Below are 21,503 nucleotides of genomic sequence, written 5' to 3'. Positions count from 1 at the left end.
TATAGTGTTCATAAAAACGTGCACTAACCTCAACGAGTACTAAACTTCTATAAAACGCGTGGATATATACTTATGAAAGATTTATATTATAAAAATTGTTAAATATGAATGCAACACAGAAAGTGCAATACTTAGTTGTTGATACAAGTGCTTTTATCCGAAATGCATCCTTACAGGTGAAGTTTTTCTTATATCAGTGTAATGTCCTCATATGATTTACTTATTTTTTAAATATAATTTTATTAGTAACATTTATATTAATTATATGTTAATTATATTTGTCAATATTGATTTTATATAATCTTTCAATATTTTACGACTGTTAGTAATATAATAATAAAGATATATGAATTTCAGGATATTGGTGTAAATATAATAACAGAGAAAGATGTAGTAAATGAAGTTACAAATAAAAGACAATTAAGAAGACTTGTTGTCTTACCATATGATTTAAAAATACAAAATGCATATTCTGAAAACATTAAATTTGGTAAAAAGATTTAATTTTTGTCTTAACACATTAAATTGTAAATTTAATGTATATTAATTTTTATTTCATATTTATAGTGACAGAATTTGCTAAAAAGACTGGTGATTACACTAGTTTATCAGCTACTGATATAAAAGTAATTGCATTAACATATCAGCTGGAAAAAGAAAAAATAGGAACTGATCATTTAAGAAGTAAACCAACGGTAGCACAAACTGTAGATTCCAATGTTGAGAAAACTGAAGATCTTCATACACCCTTAGCTGGCTTTTATATGCCAGAGAAAAATGTAAATGTTTTTTCATTTAAATTAATACAGTAATTTATTAAATGATTAATATGATAATTACATTCTTTTAATGTACAGAAAGATGTTGAAGATAATACAAAAGAATATAATGATGAGGAGTTAAAACAAGAAAAATGTATAGTAAATAATAAGGAGAATGAGATAGAAACAAATATGGAAAATAGCATGAAGAATATGAGTTATGAAGAAACAGAAGAAGAATCGGAATCAGACTATAAGGAATATAGTGCGAGTGAATCCGATTATGAAACAGCAGATTCTATAGTAGATCAAGACAGAACAGAAGATTTATCTACAATATTTTCAAAATTAAATTGTGAATCAACAGATTTTATAGTTCAAGATAGAAATAATATTGAACATAATATTGATAATATTCTTGTTCCAATTAAAGAAAACTATGTTGATACAGATCAGCATAGTGAATATAAAGATAGCAAAAGTGATGATAACAGTGATAATAATTATGAATATGATGATGAAGATGGCAATGGTAATGATGAGGATAGCGGTTGGATTACACCTGGTAAGATTTTTCAATATTTCATATAACTATCTGTATGAATAAAAAATGTTCTTTTTTTTCAGGAAACATTCGTAATATAAAGAAAGATTTTGATTCAGACTTTCTTGAACAAAAATCCGTAACTGTTGCATGTTTAACAACGGACTTTGCTATGCAAAATGTTTTAAAACAAATAGGATTAAATGTGATTTCATTAGATGGAAAAGTAATTAAACAAATGCGGACGTACATTTTTAGATGTTACGCGTGTTATAAAACTACTAGTATTATGACAAAAGTTTTCTGTCCTAGTTGTGGTAATAAGACATTGAAAAGAGTTGCAATTACATTAAATGACGAAGGAAAACCAAAAGTTCATATCAATTTCCGGAAGCCAATTTCAAAGAAAGGAAAAAGAGTATGAATTTCATATTTTTTTGTTGTTGTTAATACATATGTTAATATTAATATTCTTAGAATAATAATAATAATAATAATAATGTAAACATTTTATAAATTTTTAGTTTTCTTTGCCGCTCCCGAAAGGTGGAAAACATGCAAACAATCCTATTCTTTATGAAGATCAACCATTACCTCATCAAAGACCATCAAGACTAGCACGTACAAAAAATAATCCTTTAGTAGATGATTGTATAGCTGAATATTCTCCGTTTATTATGCGCGACGTACATTCTAAATCAGCTATGTTGGGCATAGGAACGAAAGGTCCTGTCAAATATTGGATGCAAAAAAATCCGAATGAAGTCAGAAGAAGAAAAAAATAATTATTATATCTTTGTATTTATATCTACATTAAAGAAAAAAAACCTTTTTGAATATATAAATTAAGTATTGTGTACCTATAATTTTCATTCTAATATTATAGAAATACTTTAAATAAATAAATGAATAAGTTATGAACTACAATTAATAAGAATTAAGTATTTTCAAAAATTATTTCAACTTTACTAATAAAATATTTACTACTCATACAAATATGGAAAAAAGTTGCCCCGGGTGAGGATCGAACTCACGACCTTAAGATTATGAGACTTACGCGCTGCCTACTGCGCTACCGAGGCAGATATTTAGTTTTCTTAAAATAATATAAAAGAATTAAATTAATAATAAACAAAATATAAACAAAATAACAAAAAAACATGTACTCATTTTAAAAGATAGCAATGCATAATGGTTGCCTATATAGTATTTACGCATAAACATTCTAACAGTAAGAATATTTATATCTAAAATAAAATAAATAATTTTATTTTACTCTTTAACCCGTTGAATGCCACGGAGAATACTGGGGACCAGGACGTTAAGATTAGTAGAAATACATTATTTGAACAAATGTCAATAATTATAAATTTTTTATTATTACCACTGTTACTACAATGGTGTGACGAAATTAATGCAGTATAAAACATATAAAAATAGTTTTCTTTATACATGAAATATAGATCTACTATATGCGCCCCCACCAGTGGCTGTTGAACATGGGAAAAACCCTCTTTTTCTTTTATAACCCTCTTTTTTTTTATAGATGGTGACCATCTTGACCGAGAGATGGATTATGGTTTATGGTACGTCTCGAAACGTAACAACGTGGAACAATTATTTAGCAACGTGAAGAAACAATATGAGATAATTGATAATCGCAAAAAATAAGTGAATTGCGCGAAATCGCACTTCAGTGCCACGGAAGTCACTAGTGACCATAGTGAGATAAATTCATTAATGATTATACACCGTAACATATCTCTTGTAGGTAATAAAAAATTCGTTGTGGCGCCACGAGCAATCTTTGTAAAACTAGCGTGCCATTCAACGTGTTAAAAATGCTTAGTCCAGAAGTGTGGAACTTTAAAGCACCTCAACATCATTTTTCTACCGAAAAAAGAAATTACAAGAAAACTGATGTGCCAGATGTAGTCAAATTACATTATTTTAACCACTCTGTATGTAAAAAATGAATTGTAATCAATATTAATTTCAAATTTCATAAAAATGATGCTTTAAGAAATCTTTACATAATTCGCAATTACTGTTGGATTTTTGCCAGATATCTTTGATACTTCCTGATGCAGCTAGAATTCCGGATGAATTGCGAACTTGTCTTTCGGAAGACAGCGATTATTATCGAGTTAATGGACTGAATGTATTTGAATTAATAAACAAAGAATTCATCGAAGCATTCGTTAAGAAAGGTAATCAATTAAATAATTTTCATTAACGTTTTTCAATGTTTGTCAATTAATCTTTATTTTTTGTACAAAAATTTTATTAAAAATATAATTGAAATAATAAAATGTTTTATTATATTTCATATATTTTTATAAATGCTTCCAGGACAGTTGACACTTTTAACAATAGGAAATAGAATAGATGTAGACAATTCAGTTGCTGTTACACCAACTGGACATTTAATATTATCTTTATTAACAGAAGATTTTCAAAAGCTTGGTTTAGAAGGCAAAGCTTCCTTCTTTGATCGTAAAGTGCAGACACGTTATGGTAAGTTCTAAAAAGAAAAGTAATAGAATTCAAAATGCCAAGAAAGCACCAGGTACATAAGCTAGTAGATCTAGCATTATACTCTATTGGAGAATTTGTAACTGTTTTTGGTAGATACTTGACAAAACATATTTGTGTGATTTCTAAAACAAATCCAGAATATGGACATGCTAAGTTACATTCAATGTTGAAATTTATGAAACATTTACTAAGTTACAATGTACCTAGACATCTATATGATAAAATGTCTAGAACAGTATTAACTGCAATTGTTAATCTAGTCAAAGAAACTAGGGGTTCATATAATGAATATGCTTTAACTGCAACTTTTTTGTCAGAAATAACAGTTGCTCTTCATTTAACAGAAGTGGTTGTAGATACACATTTAAAAAGAATTGAATTTTCTACTTGGCCTAAAATTATGCGTCATATTCTTTATAATAAATTACCTGATATGGTTGGACTTAAAGTTTTGGATTTAGGCTCAGGATCAGCTGGTTGGAGAACATCTGATATTGAAAAAGTTATTATTAGTGGTGTAACTGCTATGCCAAATTTAGTATGTTTTATTTTATGCTTTGATTGCACAGATAGTATTATAGCAGCTCTAGCTCAAAACTGTAAAATGCTGCAGCAGTTAGATGTAACTGCATCTAGATCTGTAACAGATCGGAGTGTTGGTCCTTTACTGTCATGCAAATATTTAAAAAAAATTAAGTTATGTAAAACTTCTGTGACTGTGCCTGGTTATGCAACTCTCTTTCTAGAACACTTAAATATAGAAGATATTGGTAGATGTGATGAATTTGGATATGTTTTAGAGCATATTCATCAGAAAAATATTAATAATACAAATTCTTTCCATATAAAAACATTTGAGAGCCGAAATTTCAATGTGGAACATTTATATCTTTTAATTGATATGTGTCCATATATTACAAGTCTTTGTATACTACGTGATGAAAAAATTATGGATCTTACAATTTTAGCTGCACTTAATTATTTAACAGAATTAAAACTTCTATCTTGTGATTTTTATGCCCATGGAATAAAAACACTATTAGAAATAAAAGGTTGCACAATTACAAATTTACATTTGGAACATGTAGATGGAATTGACTTAAATGCACTTATATCTATAAGTCAATATTGCCCAAATATAAACAGTCTAGTTTTTTACAACTGTGAATTCTTAGAACAAGCACCAATTTATCCGAGAAAGTTTGCAATCCCGCCATTTCAGTATTTAGAAAGAATCAAATGTGTAGTAGAATGTGCAAACATGCATCTAGAGTTTTTACTCTCTCATTGTAAAAATATTAAATTTATTCAATTGGGTTCATCAACTGGTATTGGAGATGAAACAATAAGAAGAATATTTTCAGAAAATCCAATGCATAAATTAGAAGAGCTCAAAATATTGTATAGTCATGATTTATCAATGAAAACTATACAATTATTAATGCATTCTTGTGATAATTTATATCGTCTGTCAGAATTAGAGAATTGGCAAGGAATATCTCCTACAGAATTAGATATGTTTAGAGAAGAGTTAAAAAATACTAATATTAATTTGGACACAAGTCCAAGCTTATCTTTTGCATAATATAATGTTAAACTTAACTAGATACTTATAAATGATTAAAAAAAAAAAAAAAAAAAAATATATATATATATATATATTATATAACTGAATGAAACAAAGTTATATATAATAACAAAAATAATATATGACTATTTGTATACAATATTTAAAAGTATAAAAAATCATAAAAAAATAAAAGTATCTATATATGTGAATTTCTTTTGTTTTTACTAAAATACTAATAGCGATTAAAGCTTCTAAGAGTTTACTTATTTAGATTATGTTTCTGAGACATTAACATGCATTGTAAATGTCTTTTTTTTTATCTTTTTTTTATCGGTAACGTGAATCAAAAGTTGTAACTATTGATCTAAAGTCTGAAAATTTTACACCTGGTAAGAAGAATTATGAACATGTCCAAACATCACTAAAGGAGCGTCTTAATACAAAATTTGATGTTATTGTATCATGGAATCCACCAGGTAGATCTTTTATTATCTTTAAACTTTACATATTTTTATGATATATTTTTATTCTATTTATTTTATTTTTATATTTTCAGATGAAAATTTGTGTCCTTCATCTGTGGCAGCATGGTTCCATAAACGCAAATACAGTGTATCTCTTTGTCAGCAAACGTTTTTACAAAGAATTGAATATTCTTTACCAATACCGATAATTTCGGATGAATTTGATAATGACAAATTTTTTGAATGGCTTGGAATTTTTAGTATATGTGGTAACTTGTATGTATAATAAGTTTTAAACGAATGTTCAAACGGATCTAATTTTTAGAATAATAAATTAATTTTTTCAGGGAGAGTAATATAGAGAATGATTATGTAAACACATATAAATATCCATTGCCAGTTATAAATGTTGGTCAAGTATGGTATTTACAATGGACTGGTTTCTTCACAACAAAACAAATTAAAACTTTCTACAGTATTGTGGAAGAATATGTATCAATGAAAAACAGTTTACCTTGGGTTGCTTTACATGTCCAAGGATTTTTAGATAGCCCTGTTAGTTGGGATTTAAAAGAACATACATTTTATACAGATGGTGACAATAGCTACACTATTGTATTTAGACCAGGTGCTCATTCTATTATACGCAAAAGTTTAAGCTCAAATAATAAACCAAGGATCTTTCAATAATTGTGAATTTTATTTTAATTGATGACAAGTATTTCTTTGTAAGAAGAAGAATTAAAATATATTGGTAATCCATACTTCCACTTATTATGACATATAGAATAATAAATGCTTGGGAATAAAACTACTTTTTAACATATATAACATTGTTTTACACTAATAGTTCAATATCTAAATTTCCAATATTTAAAATAAAGGAATGTGTATCTGATAGTTAAGTAAAGAATACAATTTTATAAACTGTCTTGATATAAAATAGATTTTTATAAATTATTAACTCGGGGTTTTATAATTTTTTGTTTCTTTTGCTGCTGCCTACCAATTTTTTACTATTAAATGTTATGCAACAGAAGCATATGTGTGTAGTACCATATTATTACTAAAACTATTTTTTCATTTGTAGCATAATAGCATTATAATATTGCACATGCTAAAATATATAGTGAACAAAATTATCACATTAATTATATCAATTATTTTATAAAGATATAAAGCTAGAAATCAGTCTGAACTAAATATTTTCATTCATAAATTAATTGATAAAAAATAAAATTTTTTAAAATTAAAATATTACATTATGAGATCAAAATAATTTATCACGTACACAGTTTTTAAAGCTTTTTAAGATTTGTCCATGAATAAATATGTATATAATAAACTATTTAAAGGTTGCTACAGATGTTAATTTTGTTGCTTCAATCGTGCATAGTGCATCACCTAAAATGAGAAGAGTTAATTATGCCTTAATTATTATAATAATTAAAATTAGTTTCATTAAATTCATTAAAATGTACGTAATCAAATAAAGTAACTATTACATTATTAACATATAATTTTATATAATATTGACCTTCTATATTAGTACATGTGAACCATCTGATTCTGGAAATTTAACTTTAGAATTGTAATAAAGATCGTCCATACCAGAACTAACGGACATACGAGACTTAGAACGTGCCATAAGTTCACCTAGTTCATCAAAATCTTTATACCTAAAATATGAATATTAAAAAAGTATGTGATGTTATTATACTTAATAATATTATTGGATTTTGAATGGATTTATACATATATGTAGCTTACCTACTAACTGGACGACTTTGATTTTCAGATGACTCTGATGAATTTTTCATAATTGAAAATCGATCATCTGTATTAAATGATGCTACATTACCTGTTAAATATATAACATTGTTTCAATAACACAACATTTATTTCATCAAATAAAATATAAAAATCATTTACCCGATGGAAAGAGCATTGTATGCTTTAAGAGATCACCATTCATAAATGGAGAAAGACTGTCGTCTTCTTCTGGTAATAAGTGATTGCTACTATCATTTGTTATAGATTCTACCATTTCCAACCATTGTTGATTATGTGATCTGAACTTTTCTACTGTTATGCGAGCTGCCCAATTTTTATCACACATCTAAAAGTTCATGATACAAATTTATTTATTGTTCTAAAATAATATTACTCAGCATATGTAAAATTATTTTACAAATCTACTTACCGCAATAACATCTAAACACGCATCACATACTTTTCTAATTGCTGGATTTTTATCATGCATAAGATCTATTAAATACCCAGGTGCTTCTGCAAGTAACAAAAATATTTCAGCAACAAGAAACATTAAATTTTCTATTTTTATATAGGTTTTACCAATTCTATGTTTTGATAACAAAGCAGGAAGTTTGATTATTACCATTACCAGTCTCGCGTATTAAATAATCCCTTGTCGAATCATGTTTAGATATTTGATAAAAAACATAAATTATTTGTAAAACCATTTCATCATCCTCTTGTTTTGCTAAAAAAAAATGATTTTTATTAAAATAATATTATTACACATTTGTAATAATATACAAACCTTTAAGAAGCTCAATAAGAGAAAGCAATATATCGGCTTTGCACAGTAAACGTGCACAATCTTCGTCAAATGCAGCAGTACCCAAAAATATTACAATTTCAAGTACTAAATCGTCTGGAGCTTTACCTAGATAAAACCAAGTGCGTATAAATGAAATATAAAATATTTAAAAAATCAATATTTAAAAATAAGGTGTTTATATAATTTGATATGAAAGTTGAACCTGGAACAAGATTATTGCGTATCCATGGTATCAAATCACATCGATGAAGTATTTGTGAATAATCCAAATCAGGTAGTTCTAAATTTCCTAAAACACCTATAACTTCAAGCACAAAATCTTGAGAATCTGATTGATTTAAGGCTATAGCAAAATCACCCACAAATTCCTAGTAGTAATTAAAGGTAATTTTTAAATATTTTTATTAAAAACAATTGTTTCATACAGTAATTTAATTACTTACAACAAAGTTCTCTTTTGTTGAATCGTGTTGAGAAATATTTCGAATCATTTTCATTATTAAAGGGTCTTGAGTCCGAAATGCTTTTTTTATGAGACCTTGTAAACGATTGTTTTCTACCATAAGTTGCGCGTTTTTGCTGTTAATTGCTAGATTTATACCAAGTGCTATTAATTCTAATTTTGGTTGATCATCTTCAGAATTTAGGATCATATTTGTGATCTTAAAAACGTTTAAATATAATATAATTTTTTATATGAATCATAAACGTTATTTATAGTTATACTAAAATACTTTATTACTTACCATTTGGATACATTCAGTATTTGTAAACATAGCTTTTACTTTATCATCCATACTGGCATGATATAATAAACCCAAAATTGTTGTTTTATTTTTAATGTCACTTTGACCAAGTAGTTTAATTAACTTTGGTAATATACCCACTCTTATCATTTTTGCTCTGAGTTTTGCATCGAAGGAAAGATTGAATAATAATTTTAAAGTACTTAGAACAAGATCTGCATTATTGCTCTGAAGAAGTCTTGGAATCTTTTCGATAATATTTTTCTCTGCCTAAAGAGGTAGTTATAAATAAATAAATATATACCATTATTATGTGAATTTCCAATGTAAAATATTACCATAAGATCCTTATTCTCGCGAAATATGGATAATTTTTTTAGAAATGCAATAACAAGTATTAACAGATCTATATTTGTCCTATCTAATGTTTTGATGAGCATACCAATTACATTCTTTTTGCGCATTTTTCTTTCAACTTCCATATTTTCAGCAATATTTAATAACAAATAAAATGCAACTGTAAAATAGGTACATATGTAATATTTAAAGAGTATTAATATTAACAAAATATGAAATTATGTACCAACCTCGTAATAGTTGTTCCTGCTTTTTTATTAAATTTTTGAATTTTTTACGACTTTTCTCAAGTTCTTCTTTTAATTTCTTTATATCATTTTCAGTTACAGTAACAGTTACTTCATTAGATCGTTTTTTAATTTCATAATCTAAAGGACCATCTGTATTCCAAATATCATCAATGACTTTTGTTTTCTTGTCACAATTATCATTTCCAGTTGAAAAAAATGTCAATCCTGTAGTATTTTCGAAATGTCGCCTACGTTTTTCCATATCCTCTTTCCATTGATCATATCGACGTAATTCAAAGTCAATTATATCCATACACAATGATCCAATCTAAATATGGATTATTAATTGCTAAATATATTCTTATCTTTTCCCATTCTACTTTATTCTTACAGTACTTACCCTGTATTCAAGAACAATATTATGAAATTGACTATATGTTGAAAAACAGAAGAAAATGTATACAATATTTGTAGATAATTCTATGCTCCTTCTCCAATCTTCTCTTAGAACTCTAGCTAAAGCACTTAACAAAGATTCTATAAAAATTTATATTAATTATTTATAATCAGAACAGCAGATGAATGTAAGTTAATAACTATTATATAATATCTAATACCATTTTTTGTTAATTCATGAAGATTATCAGGTACTCTTGCTAACTGTAGAATTAGTGAGGAACCTTTGATTTTTCCTGGTATTTCTTCATATAACAATTCAATATAATTGTCAACGTTGCTAATGATTGCTCTTTCTGTTTCACCATTATCTGTAGATACTGAATTGGATGATGTTGGTCTTGACAGTTGAGAATTATTATCACTGTCTACCATAAAATAAATATATAATAAAAGAAATGGAAAATATCATTAAAAACAATTTCTTATGCACATCCAAACTTACTTGTAGCATCATTTGTTTTACGATTTTGAAGATAGTAAATTAATTGTTCTACTTCATGAAGCTTCGATTCATGTATCAAAGAACATTTTTCAATTACTTCTTTAGCTAAAAGTGATACATTTGTGTCCGAATTTAAACTTTTTAGTCGAATTATTTTTTGACATTCCTATAAATGTATTGTAATTTATAATCGCATAATCATTCCAATCTTCCCAATCTTTTCAATCAAAATAAAAATAAATTATTTAAAACTTACTTTACGATCTCCTAACATAGGATCTCCTAATTCACCCAAGATTAATGCTTCAACATCATAATTTACTACTAAAGCTCTCTCTGTTGGATGCACATCTAAAGTGCCAGATCTTACTTTTCTAAATTTGGAAAATGCAAATAAAATATTAAATATAAAATCTAAATGTATATTTCTCAAATTCATGTAACAACTATATAATGTATAATTCATAGTATATTGATATGATAAAATACTTACCGTTTTAGAAACTTTGCTTCATCCATTTTAATATTTTATTTGCAATTTAAAACATGAAAATATGGTATATATTATGATATTATTTTGTTAATTCTTTCGTAATTACTTCATTTTCATGGAAAAAATCAAGATTATAACTAACGTTTATAATTCGTTTAGGTCCTTTCGTCGCCCTGTTATTCCAATATCTTTTTGGTTTAAAATTACGCCATCTACTATAGCCTAATGTACTATCTTCGAAATTCAAACTATGATCAGCAGTAGATAAGGTAATAATAATTTAGGAAAATATAAGAAATATTATTGTTAACATTTTATTAATACAATTTAGTCGATACAGTGTACAATTTAAAAACTATATAATGGCTAAAATCGATTTTGGCTGCACTTATATTTTAAATTCACCTACGTATATAATGCCTTATATGTGATATATATAACTATATATGTGTATACATAAACCTATAAATACATACATCTGGAGTTAAACTAAATCAAATTTTAAAGTGTGCTTAATGAGATTAAAATTAATGTTTGTTACAAGCACCTACGATAAGAAATTAAAATATTTAACACCTGTACATAATAATTCAATTTAATATACATTTATTTTCATTATAACAAGTAAAATATCTGTAAACCATAAAGTAGTAAACTAGTAAGTTCTTTATGTTATAAAATAAAAAGTAAAATATTCTTCAATTAAGATGGCAGAAACCAAAGTTATCATTGATTGTGATGCTGGTATAGATGATGCACTAGCATTAATAATATTAATTGCTGCTCATAAACAGAAGAAAATTCAGATTGAAGCAATTACTTGTGTTAATGGTAATACAACTGTAGACAATGTGGTAAAAAATGTATTTAGAACTTTAGATGTTTGTAAGGCAACAGATGTAAGTTCTAGTTTTTTTACATATTCTATGTGCTTTTAACAAATGTATGTTAAATACTTTATTATCTTAGATACCAGTTTATCAAGGAGCATATGCACCTTTACTTTGCATTAAAAATGCAGTTCAAGATCATTATCATGGCATTGATGGATTTGGAGATGTATATAATACCCAGATAGATACAAGTAAATTAGAACACGAACATGCTGCATATGCATTAAATAAGATTGTATCAAAACATCCCAATGAAGTGAATATCTTATGTATAGGACCATTAACAAACATAGCATTGGCTATAAAAATGTACCCCCAATTTGTGGACCATGTTAAAGAATTTTACATTATGGGAGGAAATGCAACAGGTGATATTTATTCTCTTTATTTATTTTTATTAATCATGTTTTCGTATTTTTATTCACCTTCATTGTATACATTAGCACAAGGAAATATTACACCTCAAGCAGAATTTAATTTTTACATGGATCCAGAAAGTGTACATATAGTATTTAATAATAATAAAAAACCTTTGAGGCTGTTACCATGGGAAACGTGTTTAAAATCTTGTATTTCGCATGTGTGTATAGTGATTTAAGTACTGTGTAAACTATTATCTAATAGATATCGATAATTTAATTTAATACTTTTTAGGAATGGCGGAGAGACATATTAGGTAAAATGGATAAACCTTGCATTCAGCTTATGAATGATATTGAATATGCACATCAAAAGACAAGAAAAAGACAATTTCCTAATTATATTACATGTGATGCAATTCTAGCTGCAATATTATTAAAGCCAGAAATTGCTCAAAATGTAGTGCCATATCATGCTGATATTGAATTAAATGGTACTAGAACACGAGGTCAAGTTGTACTTGATCATTTATTGTCAAATGAACCTAATGTACTCCTAATTCAAAATTTTGATTCAGAAAGTTTTAAAAAACTTTTAATATTTTCTATAGATAACTTAGATTATAATACGACAAATATATAATAAAGTTAAAACTACAATATGTACATGAATAATATTTTGCGCATATATATGTATTTTTATATTTGGTTTGTTATTATATGGAAACACAAGAATGATTTTATATATTACTCAAATTCTAATAGGAATGTTCCCAATTTTTAAATATTTAAATAATACCATATTGTACTATAAAACAGTAAAAAATATAATGTCATACTGTTTTATTATTCAATATATGTATTTACAATATATTATCATCTGGAACAGTAAAAAGGTTAATTTATTGTAATGTAAAACATTGTAAAAATTTGAAATATATTATTAATAGAGTATAAATATGTATTTTCGGGGTATAATTATACCTATTTCAAACAAAATATTATAAATCCGATTTTACGGAATCCTGGAATTCTTGAAATTGTTTTCTTGCTTCTCGATTTGATTGTAATAACTGAATCAATTCTGCACGAATATCGTCATTTTTTTGTTCGAGGTTATCCAAAACTGAATTAAGCTGATCTAATTGAGCATTTATAGCTTCAAATTCTAAAATCAGAAAATTTCAATACATACGTTTTAATCAATAAAACTATACATTTTATACGTAGAATTTTATTAAAAATATAATATGTAAATATGTATGTGCAAAGAAACTATATATACCAAATACTAGACAAACTAAGAGAACAGTTTATCTATCATGTATATTTTTATATAAAATTATTATTTACCAGCATCATTACAATTTTCTTCATCTTCTTCATTTTCCCATCCGTTTTTATCGCCTCCGTGATTTTCCTTTGGCCGCACTGCGTTCTGAACCATATTTTCATCTGCCATTACCTTTATCTACCATTATCGTTCGATGTGATATACATATAAATAAAATTTTGATTATATACATAGTACATAAATGTTAAAATTAGCGAAGTTGCAATTTAAAATGAATAATTTTGCCTTTTATAACTGCTACTGTATGAATACAAATTATATAATTATAAGATCAGATTTTTTGTACAGTGCTAATATGCCTTAAATCTAACCTATTTCGAAAAATAAACTAATAGTAATCATATGAAAATATAATTTTGTATAAGACATTCAAGATTTAATTATTTTAAAAATATAAATAACATATTTTTAAATTGCAATATTTTATTAGAGATATAAACAAAATTGCATACTATGTAAATATATGAAATATTTAATAAAATAAAATATAATTTTAACAACTTATAAAAGTAATTTTATAAACAATATTTAGAGTCTACTTCGTAATCCATCAACAGCAACAATAGTTTCACCAATAATGTATGAAGCATCATCACTTGCTAAAAATGTAGCAACTTTTGCTATATCATCTGATTCACCAAACCTTTACATTGGTATTGTTGATAATATTGCTTTCCCTAGTTCATATTTATGAAGTTATGTAAAATATTATTACGCATTATTAATAATATAGTAAGATAGTAACAAAAGAATATTAAAAAATGTATCATTTGTGAAAATTTAGTCTTTATAACACCAGATGTTATGCAATTTACACAAATTGTTTCAGACGCAAGAGTAGCAGCAGCTACTTGACTTATTCCTAATAAAGCAGTTTTCTAATGCAATATACGCTGAAGTGCTGCAATACAAATTTTTAATTGCAATTCATCATGAAATATACATGATAATGCTCATTATGAAATACAAAAATTACATCTATGATATCAGATGTATATTAGTACTTAAAACACGTTTTTTAAAAGAAAATTTCTTAATTAAATCTTAAAACTCATAATTGAAAGAAAATTTTGTAAATCAGAGCTCAAGCTGAAAAATAAATAATTATAGTACTGTGTATTTTCTTTATCATAATTACATATAACATTCTTACATACACTTTTTTGTTTTAATTAGCACTTTCCATAAATTGTTTATTAAAAACTCTAACTGATAAAAAATCTGTGAGAGCTAATATAATTAAGTAATAAATGTGATTATTTAAGTCAATTCCCCACAAGCTATTATAACAACTTTCTGAGTAGGAGTGCCTGTTTTTGTTCCACATTTTTCCATTTTTTTTAAAACATCTAAACCACTAAGAACATGTCCAAACACTACATGTTTTCCATCTAGCCAATCTGTACGTGCTGTACATATGAAAAATTGTGATCCATTTGTATTTGAACCAGAATTTGCCATTGACAATGTACCTGGTCCTGTATGTTTTAGTTCAAAATTCTCATCATCAAATTTATTTCCATAGATTGACTTTCCTCCTGTTCCATTATGATTTGTAAAATCTCCTCCTTGACACATCTACATTTATGTATATAAGGAATATATATCCACTGTTAAACTTGTTATATAAAAGGTACACGAAAAAAAGTATCTAACTTTGTAAGAGAATAAATAAAGGATACAAATTCTGGAATAATTCTATGAAAAGTGCTTCCTTGATAACCATATCCCTTTTCATGAGTACAAAGGGCACGGAAATTTTCAGCAGTCTTTGGTACAATATCAGCTCTCAACATCATAATAATTCTACCTACTTCTTGTTTTCCGATACTAATATCAAAATATACTTGAGGATTCTGTTTTCCTTTTTTTGGTTGCACTGTATCACTTGATTTTGTATTATCATCATTTTTAAGTGTTTCACCTGCATGCTCTTGTAACCATACATCATCAGCCCAAACAGGTTTTGATGAACCTTCTTTTATCTTCTGTGGTTTTGCAATATTTACTCTGATTGTTCGGCCAAACAACTCAGAATCATTCTGTTTATTCAAGATAAGGTTTGATAAATTTATGGATTAAATGATTTTAAAACGATCAATATTATAATGATTAGATAAATGGAATTAGTTTTTTGTCTACATTTATATGCATTTTACAGTAATAGATAGAAGAGAGAGAATATAATATACATTATCTTTTTTATATTAAATTCTTCAAACATTTTTTTGTATAATTGTTATTGCAAAGATAGAACAAAATGTTAAAAGAACAAAATATTACATATATTATCGAAAGAACTGAATTTGGCAGATCTTTATTATAAAACTATATTAAATAACTCACACAGATAGTGTTGTTTTATACATGTACCATGTTATCAATTGCTGCTGCTGCATCTTCTGCACTTTCAAACTCAATAAAAGCAAATCCTCTATGTTTCTCTGATTCATAATCTAATGGTATTTGTACATCGACAATTTCTCCAAAAGGTATAAATGCTGCATGTAATACTTTTTCATCAACCTCTTCGGCTAAGCCTCCTAGATATCGAAAATAGTAATAAACAAAATACATAAATTATATTAAAAATAGGTTATATTATCATAATATATAGTTAGAATTAATAATAACAAATTGCTACCTACCCACATAAATAGTTCTTTTCGTATTCGTACTCATAGTGCATAAAATTCTTGTATGCTTTTTGTTTTGTCGAATGTGATACTGTAATAAACATTTAAATCCTATAATAATTTTATTGACTGAAGGACGCCGGCGCGTCGGCTACACACACTACTACAAAGTCGAAGAATAAGCTCGAATACGTGTATAGATTTAATCAGAAAGTCGGAATAAAGTAACGGCAGGTTATATAAGGTCAATTGCGATAAAATTAATAAGACGAGTTGATAACGTTACTTGAAAATAGCTGTATGAAATAGAACGTTGCATCGAACACATAAGTTGCCTTTCTTTGATATTCATCTATTCAAAGGTAAGTGTCATTTTGACAGTTTACTAACATATTCATATGCAAGTTATAAAATACGTGATTGAAATAACATCATTTTTTTAAACGTTACTTTTATTCAATATCAATTATAACATTCATTAACCGGTTTCATAATCAGTTTACCTACATATAATTAACATTGTGTTTTCACTCAAAAAATGATGTAACTTTTTTATAATCTCCCATAAATTATTTGATTACAGATTATGCGTCCAACTTTCTCCAATATGCATCTATTACAAAGAAATATTTCATATTATACTGCTTTCTTAAGTCGATCAATGCATCTTTTAAGAGATCAAGCATATGTAAATGGAAAATGGATAGGAGGAAGAAAAAATGAAACATTTCCTATTTATAATCCAGCTGATCAATCTGTTATTAACAATGTGCCTGACATGGATGTTGAAGATACAAAATTAGCAATTAATGCAGCATCTAAAGCTTTCCAATCATTTAATAAGACAACAGCAAAGGAACGAAGTGATTTACTTAGAAATTGGTATAATTTAATGGTAGAACATTCAGAAGACTTAGCAAAAATCTTAACTAAAGAAAATGGAAAATCTATCACAGAATCCAAAGCTGAGATCAAGTATGGAAATTCATTTGTTGAGTGGTTTTCAGAAGAAGCTAGACGAATTGATGGAGAAATACTGCAAACACCAATTACTAACAGAAAGCTTTTTCTATACAAAGAGCCAATAGGTGTTGCTGCTTTAATTACACCATGGAATTTTCCACATGCTATGATTACACGTAAAGCAGCTGCTGCTCTTGCTGTTGGATGTACTTGTGTAATTAAACCATCAGAAGAAACACCCCTTACTGCTTTAGCACTAGCAGATCTTGCAGAAAAAGCAGGATTTCCTCAGGGAACAATAAATGTAATTACAACAGGTTTAAAAAATTCTCCTGCTGTTGGTAAAGAATTATGTGAAAATTTTGATGTAAAAGTTTTATCATTCACTGGTTCAACGAATGTGGGGAAAATTTTGTACAAAAACAGTGCTTCAACTGTAAAGCGGCTTAGTCTTGAATTAGGGGGTAATGCATCATTTATTGTTTTTGATTCTGCAGACTTAGATATAGCTGTACATGGTGCTATGGCAAGTAAGTTTCGTAATTCTGGTCAGACATGTGTTTCTGCAAATAGATTCTTTGTACATAGTAGTAAATTTGACCAATTCATAGAAATGTTTTTATCAAGAATTAAAAGTGAAATTAAAATGGGTGATGGTAGTAAGAAAGGTGTCACACATGGGCCTCTCATTAAAGAAAGTCAGTTAAATATGGTACATGCATTAGTTATCGATGCCATAGAAAAAGGAGCAAAAGTGCATTGTGGTGGTACACCATTACCTGAGTTAGGACCACTATTTTATGCTCCCACACTTATGACAGATGTTACTAAAGACATGCAAATTTACAACAAGGAAATTTTTGGCCCAGTAGCTGTTATTCATAAGTTTGAAACCGAAAATGAAGTTATACAATGCTCTAATGATACATCTGTTGGATTAGCCGGATATTTTTACTCCCAAGATATATCACAAATATTTAGGGTAGCACAACAATTAGAAGTTGGAATGATTGGTGTGAATGAAGGGATAATTTCTACTGCAGAAGCTGCTTTTGGAGGGGTAAAAGAATCAGGTTTAGGAAGAGAGGGTTCTAAACATGGTGTTGATGATTTCCTTCAAATAAAGTATTTATGTCTTGGAAATATTAAGTATCATTGAATTTTATTAAGCAATTTATTTAAATCATCTGGTATAATAATATTAAGAGGATATTAGATCCTAAAAAGTATCGAAGTTAAAAAATGCTCAGTTAGTAATATATTCTCATAATAAAATAAGTTGAAACTTTAAACATCTTTCGTATAAGATAATAGTTTAGGATAATTAAGCAATAAAATATTGATATAATATGTACTATTTATCAAATTAAATGTCTTCCAATAGTTTATAAATTATAAGAATATTACAAATAATATATATATAAATAATGGAATATATTGTACATTTATATATGTATATATATTGTGCATGTATTATTATTGTGCATGAATGTATTATGCATTTTTATATATATATATATTTGTTCATAGTTTATTAATTTTTGTGCCATACGGAGTAATGAATTTATTTTTATATATAACTAATATATAAATGAAGTTTTTATTTTACTTAATGAAAATATGAAAAATATGAATTGACTGAAAATATTGTCTTCCAAAATGTCTTTCTATAATAATAATATAATATTTATATAAAAGAATAGGATATTATAAACATATACAGTCGTATTTTTGAAATAAAGTTATATTCACAGTATGTAATAGTAAATACACATACGGCAAAACGTTAGATATTTGTAATCAATAAAGATACAATAACCAGAATAAAACTGTAATGAGAATGTCAGCAGTTTTTAAGACCATGTTTTTGAATATACCTTTCTCTAGCTTCCCTTAGCATTTTAATTTTCTTTTCCTGGAAGGAAGAAGATCCTACGTTACTGTTGTCTTTAACTGTACTTTTTTGTAATTGATTTAGTGACGCTGTTCGTGTAACTGTTTGAGATGAATCTGGAGTATAAGTAACTATGCCATCCAATATATTGGCAATTGTAATATCAACATTGCGTGTTTTTACTGAAATAAAGATTAATAAATTAGAATTAATATTGAAGATTAAAAGTAACAATAATAATTATTTGTTTACGTACAAAGATCTCTGAGAATCACATTATGCGGGACTAATGGAAGCACTTCACTGACTTGTCGGACCATCCTCTGTATTTCAATGCTATGTATAACTTGTGAAGTTGGAGAATTTCTATTGAACCTCCTACTTTGTGCCTTTTCCATAATATAGCGTTTTTCAAATTCTTTTTTATCTAACACAGTATGAGAACTTGTTTGAAGTCCAAGATTACTTGCTATGTCTTTTTCTACTTCCCGTACTAGTACTTCACAATCTGGATTTTGCTTGATTTTCAGGTACTTAAATACGAAAACTGTATAAGGAACAAACATGAACCAAAAAATATCTATCCATCGTCTAGATGCCAATGAGGTAAGATGAATGGATATAAATTCTGGCCTCCATGCTTTAATTGCAACTGGTTGAACAGATGCTTCTATGGTAAATGGCCAAGAATTGAACTTTAACAAGGCTACTCGACTATTGGTTATACCAAATTCAGGTTGTATTGCAATATTGCTATCTGTTGTTGAAAGAAACTGTTTCATATTGGCAATTAGTGCTTCTTTGCTACTCATATCCATTACTTGTAAACCTAGTGCATTGCCCATGGCAGTAGGTAGTTCCCACATAGTAGGACTTAGTGCTTGTGTAGCTTTATATAAAGCAAAATGATCCAAGACGGAGACATTATTACTAATTACAATTCTTGCCTGCTTGTCTCTAACTTCACCCTCATTGATCTTCACCATTATACCAAAAACAAAACTAAATCCATGATGTAAAAATGTCCGAAGAGTATTATAATCAGGTAATAGTATTGCAATTAGCCAAAGTTGTAGAGCAATTAATAATCGTAGTGATACAAGTAAAAGACCAACTGGAGTATATAAAAATATAAGTGCAAGACGCCAACCACTGGGAAACCTAAATATTTAATTTTAACACATTATAATAATATTGAAATTAATTATTTACTAAATACTATTTAAATTAACAAATATATATATTCAAAATATAAAAATATCCTAATTGACAAATTATTATTTCTACATCATAATTACCATCAATTATTAATAGTAACATTCATAAATAAAAATCGAATGGCTTTTTATATCTGGTATTGTGAAATAAGTTATCATGTGAAACAAAAATATATTTTTAACTGTTCTTATGCAATATATGCTGTTATACATAAAAGGTTTTCCACATATTTCACAAGCTAACATGAAAAGAATATTATGTTTTTGTATTAGTGATAATATTGTATATAGAAATCATATTCTTCATATTTCAATTATAAAATATTATTTAAATAATATTTCACGTATTTATACAGTATCCATATGTTAATAACAAAAAATTAATTATTTCAGAATCCCAAACAGATATTAATATCAATTATTAATATTAAAAGTTAAATTATATTTGCCATTAAAAAAATTATGAAAATTATGTGCAAAAGGTTATTTAAAACCATTGTTTACAATTGATTATATTACCTGCTTTTATCAAATAAGTCCTGAATATCAATTTGTGACATTTCTTACAATAAACATCTGTTATGTTAAAAAATTCACACTTGACAATTGTATTTCACTGAAATAATCACAATCTTTTACTGAAACTTAACAATGACGTGACTGATATTTGACCTTTTTTAACCTACTTTTCAATAGCTTTTCAATTAATACGAATTTTCGTTTTCGTCAGTTTCTGCAATCAGCTGTTTTGATACAAACGTTCTAGGGATTTTCGCTCTAAGATTGAGTACGATGTCTAAGTATAAAGTCATGTCATCTTTGGTTATGATATGACACATTGTATGTATACATATAGATAATATTTTCATCGCATCTTCATATGACCTTCGTCACTTTATAATGTCACTAGATCTAACTACCTAAAATAAATTTTAATTGCGTTTTGAATAGCATTATTATAGGCTATTTAAAAGTAATAAATATTCAATCACGACTGAA

The 21,503-nt window shown here is 27.0% G+C and overlaps 9 protein-coding genes and 1 non-coding gene across 13 annotated transcripts; 5 read left to right on the top strand and 5 right to left on the bottom strand.

Moving 5' to 3' along the window:
* Nucleotides 1-5: 5 nt before the first annotated feature.
* LOC132908515 (RNA-binding protein NOB1) lies at nt 6-2,232 on the top strand. The gene is made up of 6 exons (XM_060962561.1): nt 6-176; nt 358-490; nt 568-779; nt 858-1,326; nt 1,389-1,723; nt 1,830-2,232. The coding sequence occupies exons 1-6, from the start codon at nt 105-107 to the stop codon at nt 2,088-2,090; spliced, it is 1,482 nt and encodes a 493-aa protein (XP_060818544.1). The 5' UTR covers nt 6-104; the 3' UTR covers nt 2,091-2,232.
* An 82-nt stretch (nt 2,233-2,314) lies between these two features.
* On the bottom strand, nt 2,315-2,387 carry Trnam-cau (transfer RNA methionine (anticodon CAU)). Its single transcript has one exon. It is a non-coding gene; the product is annotated as a tRNA-Met (tRNA).
* A 477-nt stretch (nt 2,388-2,864) lies between these two features.
* Nucleotides 2,865-6,691, top strand: LOC132908811 (ribonuclease P protein subunit p40-like). The gene is made up of 6 exons (XM_060963151.1): nt 2,865-3,266; nt 3,371-3,515; nt 3,658-3,822; nt 5,764-5,889; nt 5,970-6,153; nt 6,225-6,691. Exons 1-6 carry the CDS (start codon nt 3,147-3,149, stop codon nt 6,565-6,567), a joined length of 1,083 nt encoding a protein of 360 aa, XP_060819134.1. The 5' UTR covers nt 2,865-3,146; the 3' UTR covers nt 6,568-6,691.
* Nucleotides 3,816-5,664, top strand: LOC132908807 (uncharacterized). Its single transcript, XM_060963146.1, has one exon. The coding sequence runs from the start codon at nt 3,857-3,859 to the stop codon at nt 5,426-5,428; it is 1,572 nt and encodes a 523-aa protein (XP_060819129.1). The 5' UTR covers nt 3,816-3,856; the 3' UTR covers nt 5,429-5,664.
* On the bottom strand, nt 6,557-11,392 carry LOC132908804 (kinesin-associated protein 3). 2 transcript variants are annotated; one of them, XR_009658422.1, is made up of 17 exons: nt 11,189-11,392; nt 10,952-11,069; nt 10,696-10,861; nt 10,412-10,618; nt 10,195-10,331; nt 9,795-10,122; nt 9,546-9,724; nt 9,208-9,477; nt 8,905-9,123; nt 8,664-8,829; nt 8,441-8,566; nt 8,276-8,380; nt 8,081-8,166; nt 7,810-7,996; nt 7,648-7,738; nt 7,359-7,556; nt 6,557-7,281 (listed from the first exon to the last, which is right to left on the bottom strand). XR_009658422.1 is itself a non-coding variant. In XM_060963140.1 (17 exons), exons 1-16 carry the CDS (start codon nt 11,212-11,214, stop codon nt 7,418-7,420), a joined length of 2,550 nt encoding a protein of 849 aa, XP_060819123.1. In that variant the 5' UTR covers nt 11,215-11,392; the 3' UTR covers nt 6,557-7,281; nt 7,415-7,417. The 2 variants fall into 2 exon arrangements, 1 of the variants encoding a protein (XP_060819123.1); XM_060963140.1 differs by having other exon boundaries at nt 7,415-7,556.
* A 271-nt stretch (nt 11,393-11,663) lies between these two features.
* Nucleotides 11,664-13,294, top strand: LOC132908813 (inosine-uridine preferring nucleoside hydrolase-like). 3 transcript variants are annotated; one of them, XM_060963156.1, is made up of 5 exons: nt 11,664-11,812; nt 11,896-12,087; nt 12,158-12,449; nt 12,525-12,661; nt 12,736-13,294. In XM_060963156.1, exons 2-5 carry the CDS (start codon nt 11,896-11,898, stop codon nt 13,081-13,083), a joined length of 969 nt encoding a protein of 322 aa, XP_060819139.1. In that variant the 5' UTR covers nt 11,664-11,812; the 3' UTR covers nt 13,084-13,294. The 3 variants fall into 3 exon arrangements, with proteins under 3 accessions (XP_060819139.1, XP_060819140.1, XP_060819138.1); XM_060963157.1 differs by having other exon boundaries at nt 11,679-12,087; nt 12,158-12,272; nt 12,357-12,449; XM_060963155.1 differs by having other exon boundaries at nt 11,680-12,087.
* Nucleotides 13,267-14,041, bottom strand: LOC132908827 (bublin coiled-coil protein). Its single transcript, XM_060963183.1, has 2 exons — nt 13,794-14,041; nt 13,267-13,608 (listed from the first exon to the last, which is right to left on the bottom strand). The coding sequence occupies exons 1-2, from the start codon at nt 13,900-13,902 to the stop codon at nt 13,442-13,444; spliced, it is 276 nt and encodes a 91-aa protein (XP_060819166.1). The 5' UTR covers nt 13,903-14,041; the 3' UTR covers nt 13,267-13,441.
* Nucleotides 14,042-14,891: 850 nt separating this feature from the next.
* On the bottom strand, nt 14,892-16,611 carry LOC132908817 (peptidyl-prolyl cis-trans isomerase E). Its single transcript, XM_060963169.1, has 4 exons — nt 16,443-16,611; nt 16,168-16,337; nt 15,477-15,836; nt 14,892-15,372 (listed from the first exon to the last, which is right to left on the bottom strand). The coding sequence occupies exons 1-4, from the start codon at nt 16,474-16,476 to the stop codon at nt 15,055-15,057; spliced, it is 882 nt and encodes a 293-aa protein (XP_060819152.1). The 5' UTR covers nt 16,477-16,611; the 3' UTR covers nt 14,892-15,054.
* Nucleotides 16,612-16,633: 22 nt separating this feature from the next.
* LOC132908808 (succinate-semialdehyde dehydrogenase [NADP(+)] GabD) lies at nt 16,634-19,239 on the top strand. The gene is made up of 2 exons (XM_060963147.1): nt 16,634-16,792; nt 17,014-19,239. Exon 2 carries the CDS (start codon nt 17,017-17,019, stop codon nt 18,550-18,552), a length of 1,536 nt encoding a protein of 511 aa, XP_060819130.1. The 5' UTR covers nt 16,634-16,792; nt 17,014-17,016; the 3' UTR covers nt 18,553-19,239.
* On the bottom strand, nt 19,120-21,268 carry LOC132908810 (lipid droplet-regulating VLDL assembly factor AUP1-like). The gene is made up of 3 exons (XM_060963150.1): nt 21,024-21,268; nt 19,544-20,448; nt 19,120-19,469 (listed from the first exon to the last, which is right to left on the bottom strand). Exons 1-3 carry the CDS (start codon nt 21,062-21,064, stop codon nt 19,237-19,239), a joined length of 1,179 nt encoding a protein of 392 aa, XP_060819133.1. The 5' UTR covers nt 21,065-21,268; the 3' UTR covers nt 19,120-19,236.
* Between the last annotated feature and the right edge of the window lie 235 nt (nt 21,269-21,503).

The sequence above is a fragment of the Bombus pascuorum genome, chromosome 7 (genome assembly GCF_905332965.1).
Source record: "Bombus pascuorum chromosome 7, iyBomPasc1.1, whole genome shotgun sequence".
Lineage (NCBI taxonomy): Eukaryota > Metazoa > Arthropoda > Insecta > Hymenoptera > Apidae > Bombus > Bombus pascuorum.
Note: the sequence above shows the minus strand (reverse complement) of the source record. Positions and strands in the feature narration are given on the sequence as shown.

Coding starts and splice junctions, on each gene's coding strand:
- LOC132908515 (XM_060962561.1), top strand. CDS start 105: ATGAATGCAACACAGAAAGTGCAATACTTAGTTGTTGATACAAGTGCT. Junction 491..567: donor TTCTGAAAACATTAAATTTG/GTAAAAAGATTT, acceptor TCATATTTATAG/TGACAGAATTTGCTAAAAAG. Junction 1,724..1,829: donor TTTCAAAGAAAGGAAAAAGA/GTATGAATTTCA, acceptor ATAAATTTTTAG/TTTTCTTTGCCGCTCCCGAA.
- LOC132908811 (XM_060963151.1), top strand. CDS start 3,147: ATGCTTAGTCCAGAAGTGTGGAACTTTAAAGCACCTCAACATCATTTT. Junction 3,516..3,657: donor CGAAGCATTCGTTAAGAAAG/GTAATCAATTAA, acceptor AAATGCTTCCAG/GACAGTTGACACTTTTAACA. Junction 6,154..6,224: donor TTTAGTATATGTGGTAACTT/GTATGTATAATA, acceptor TAATTTTTTCAG/GGAGAGTAATATAGAGAATG.
- LOC132908807 (XM_060963146.1), top strand. CDS start 3,857: ATGCCAAGAAAGCACCAGGTACATAAGCTAGTAGATCTAGCATTATAC.
- LOC132908804 (XM_060963140.1), bottom strand. CDS start 11,214: ATGGATGAAGCAAAGTTTCTAAAACG. Junction 7,739..7,809: donor TACAATGCTCTTTCCATCGG/GTAAATGATTTT, acceptor TATATTTAACAG/GTAATGTAGCATCATTTAAT. Junction 7,557..7,647: donor CAAAGTCGTCCAGTTAGTAG/GTAAGCTACATA, acceptor TTCATATTTTAG/GTATAAAGATTTTGATGAAC.
- LOC132908813 (XM_060963156.1), top strand. CDS start 11,896: ATGGCAGAAACCAAAGTTATCATTGATTGTGATGCTGGTATAGATGAT. Junction 12,450..12,524: donor TATGGGAGGAAATGCAACAG/GTGATATTTATT, acceptor TGTATACATTAG/CACAAGGAAATATTACACCT. Junction 12,662..12,735: donor TAAAATCTTGTATTTCGCAT/GTGTGTATAGTG, acceptor AATACTTTTTAG/GAATGGCGGAGAGACATATT.
- LOC132908827 (XM_060963183.1), bottom strand. CDS start 13,902: ATGGCAGATGAAAATATGGTTCAGAACGCAGTGCGGCCAAAGGAAAAT. Junction 13,609..13,793: donor AGAAAATTGTAATGATGCTG/GTAAATAATAAT, acceptor TTCTGATTTTAG/AATTTGAAGCTATAAATGCT.
- LOC132908817 (XM_060963169.1), bottom strand. CDS start 16,476: ATGAGTACGAATACGAAAAGAACTATTTATGTGG. Junction 15,837..16,167: donor CAGCAGCAATTGATAACATG/GTACATGTATAA, acceptor TTGAATAAACAG/AATGATTCTGAGTTGTTTGG. Junction 15,373..15,476: donor ATAGAATTATTCCAGAATTT/GTATCCTTTATT, acceptor ACATAAATGTAG/ATGTGTCAAGGAGGAGATTT.
- LOC132908808 (XM_060963147.1), top strand. CDS start 17,017: ATGCGTCCAACTTTCTCCAATATGCATCTATTACAAAGAAATATTTCA.
- LOC132908810 (XM_060963150.1), bottom strand. CDS start 21,064: ATGTCACAAATTGATATTCAGGACTTATTTGATAAAAGCAG. Junction 20,449..21,023: donor GACTTATTTGATAAAAGCAG/GTAATATAATCA, acceptor TTAAATATTTAG/GTTTCCCAGTGGTTGGCGTC. Junction 19,470..19,543: donor TGTGATTCTCAGAGATCTTT/GTACGTAAACAA, acceptor TCTTTATTTCAG/TAAAAACACGCAATGTTGAT.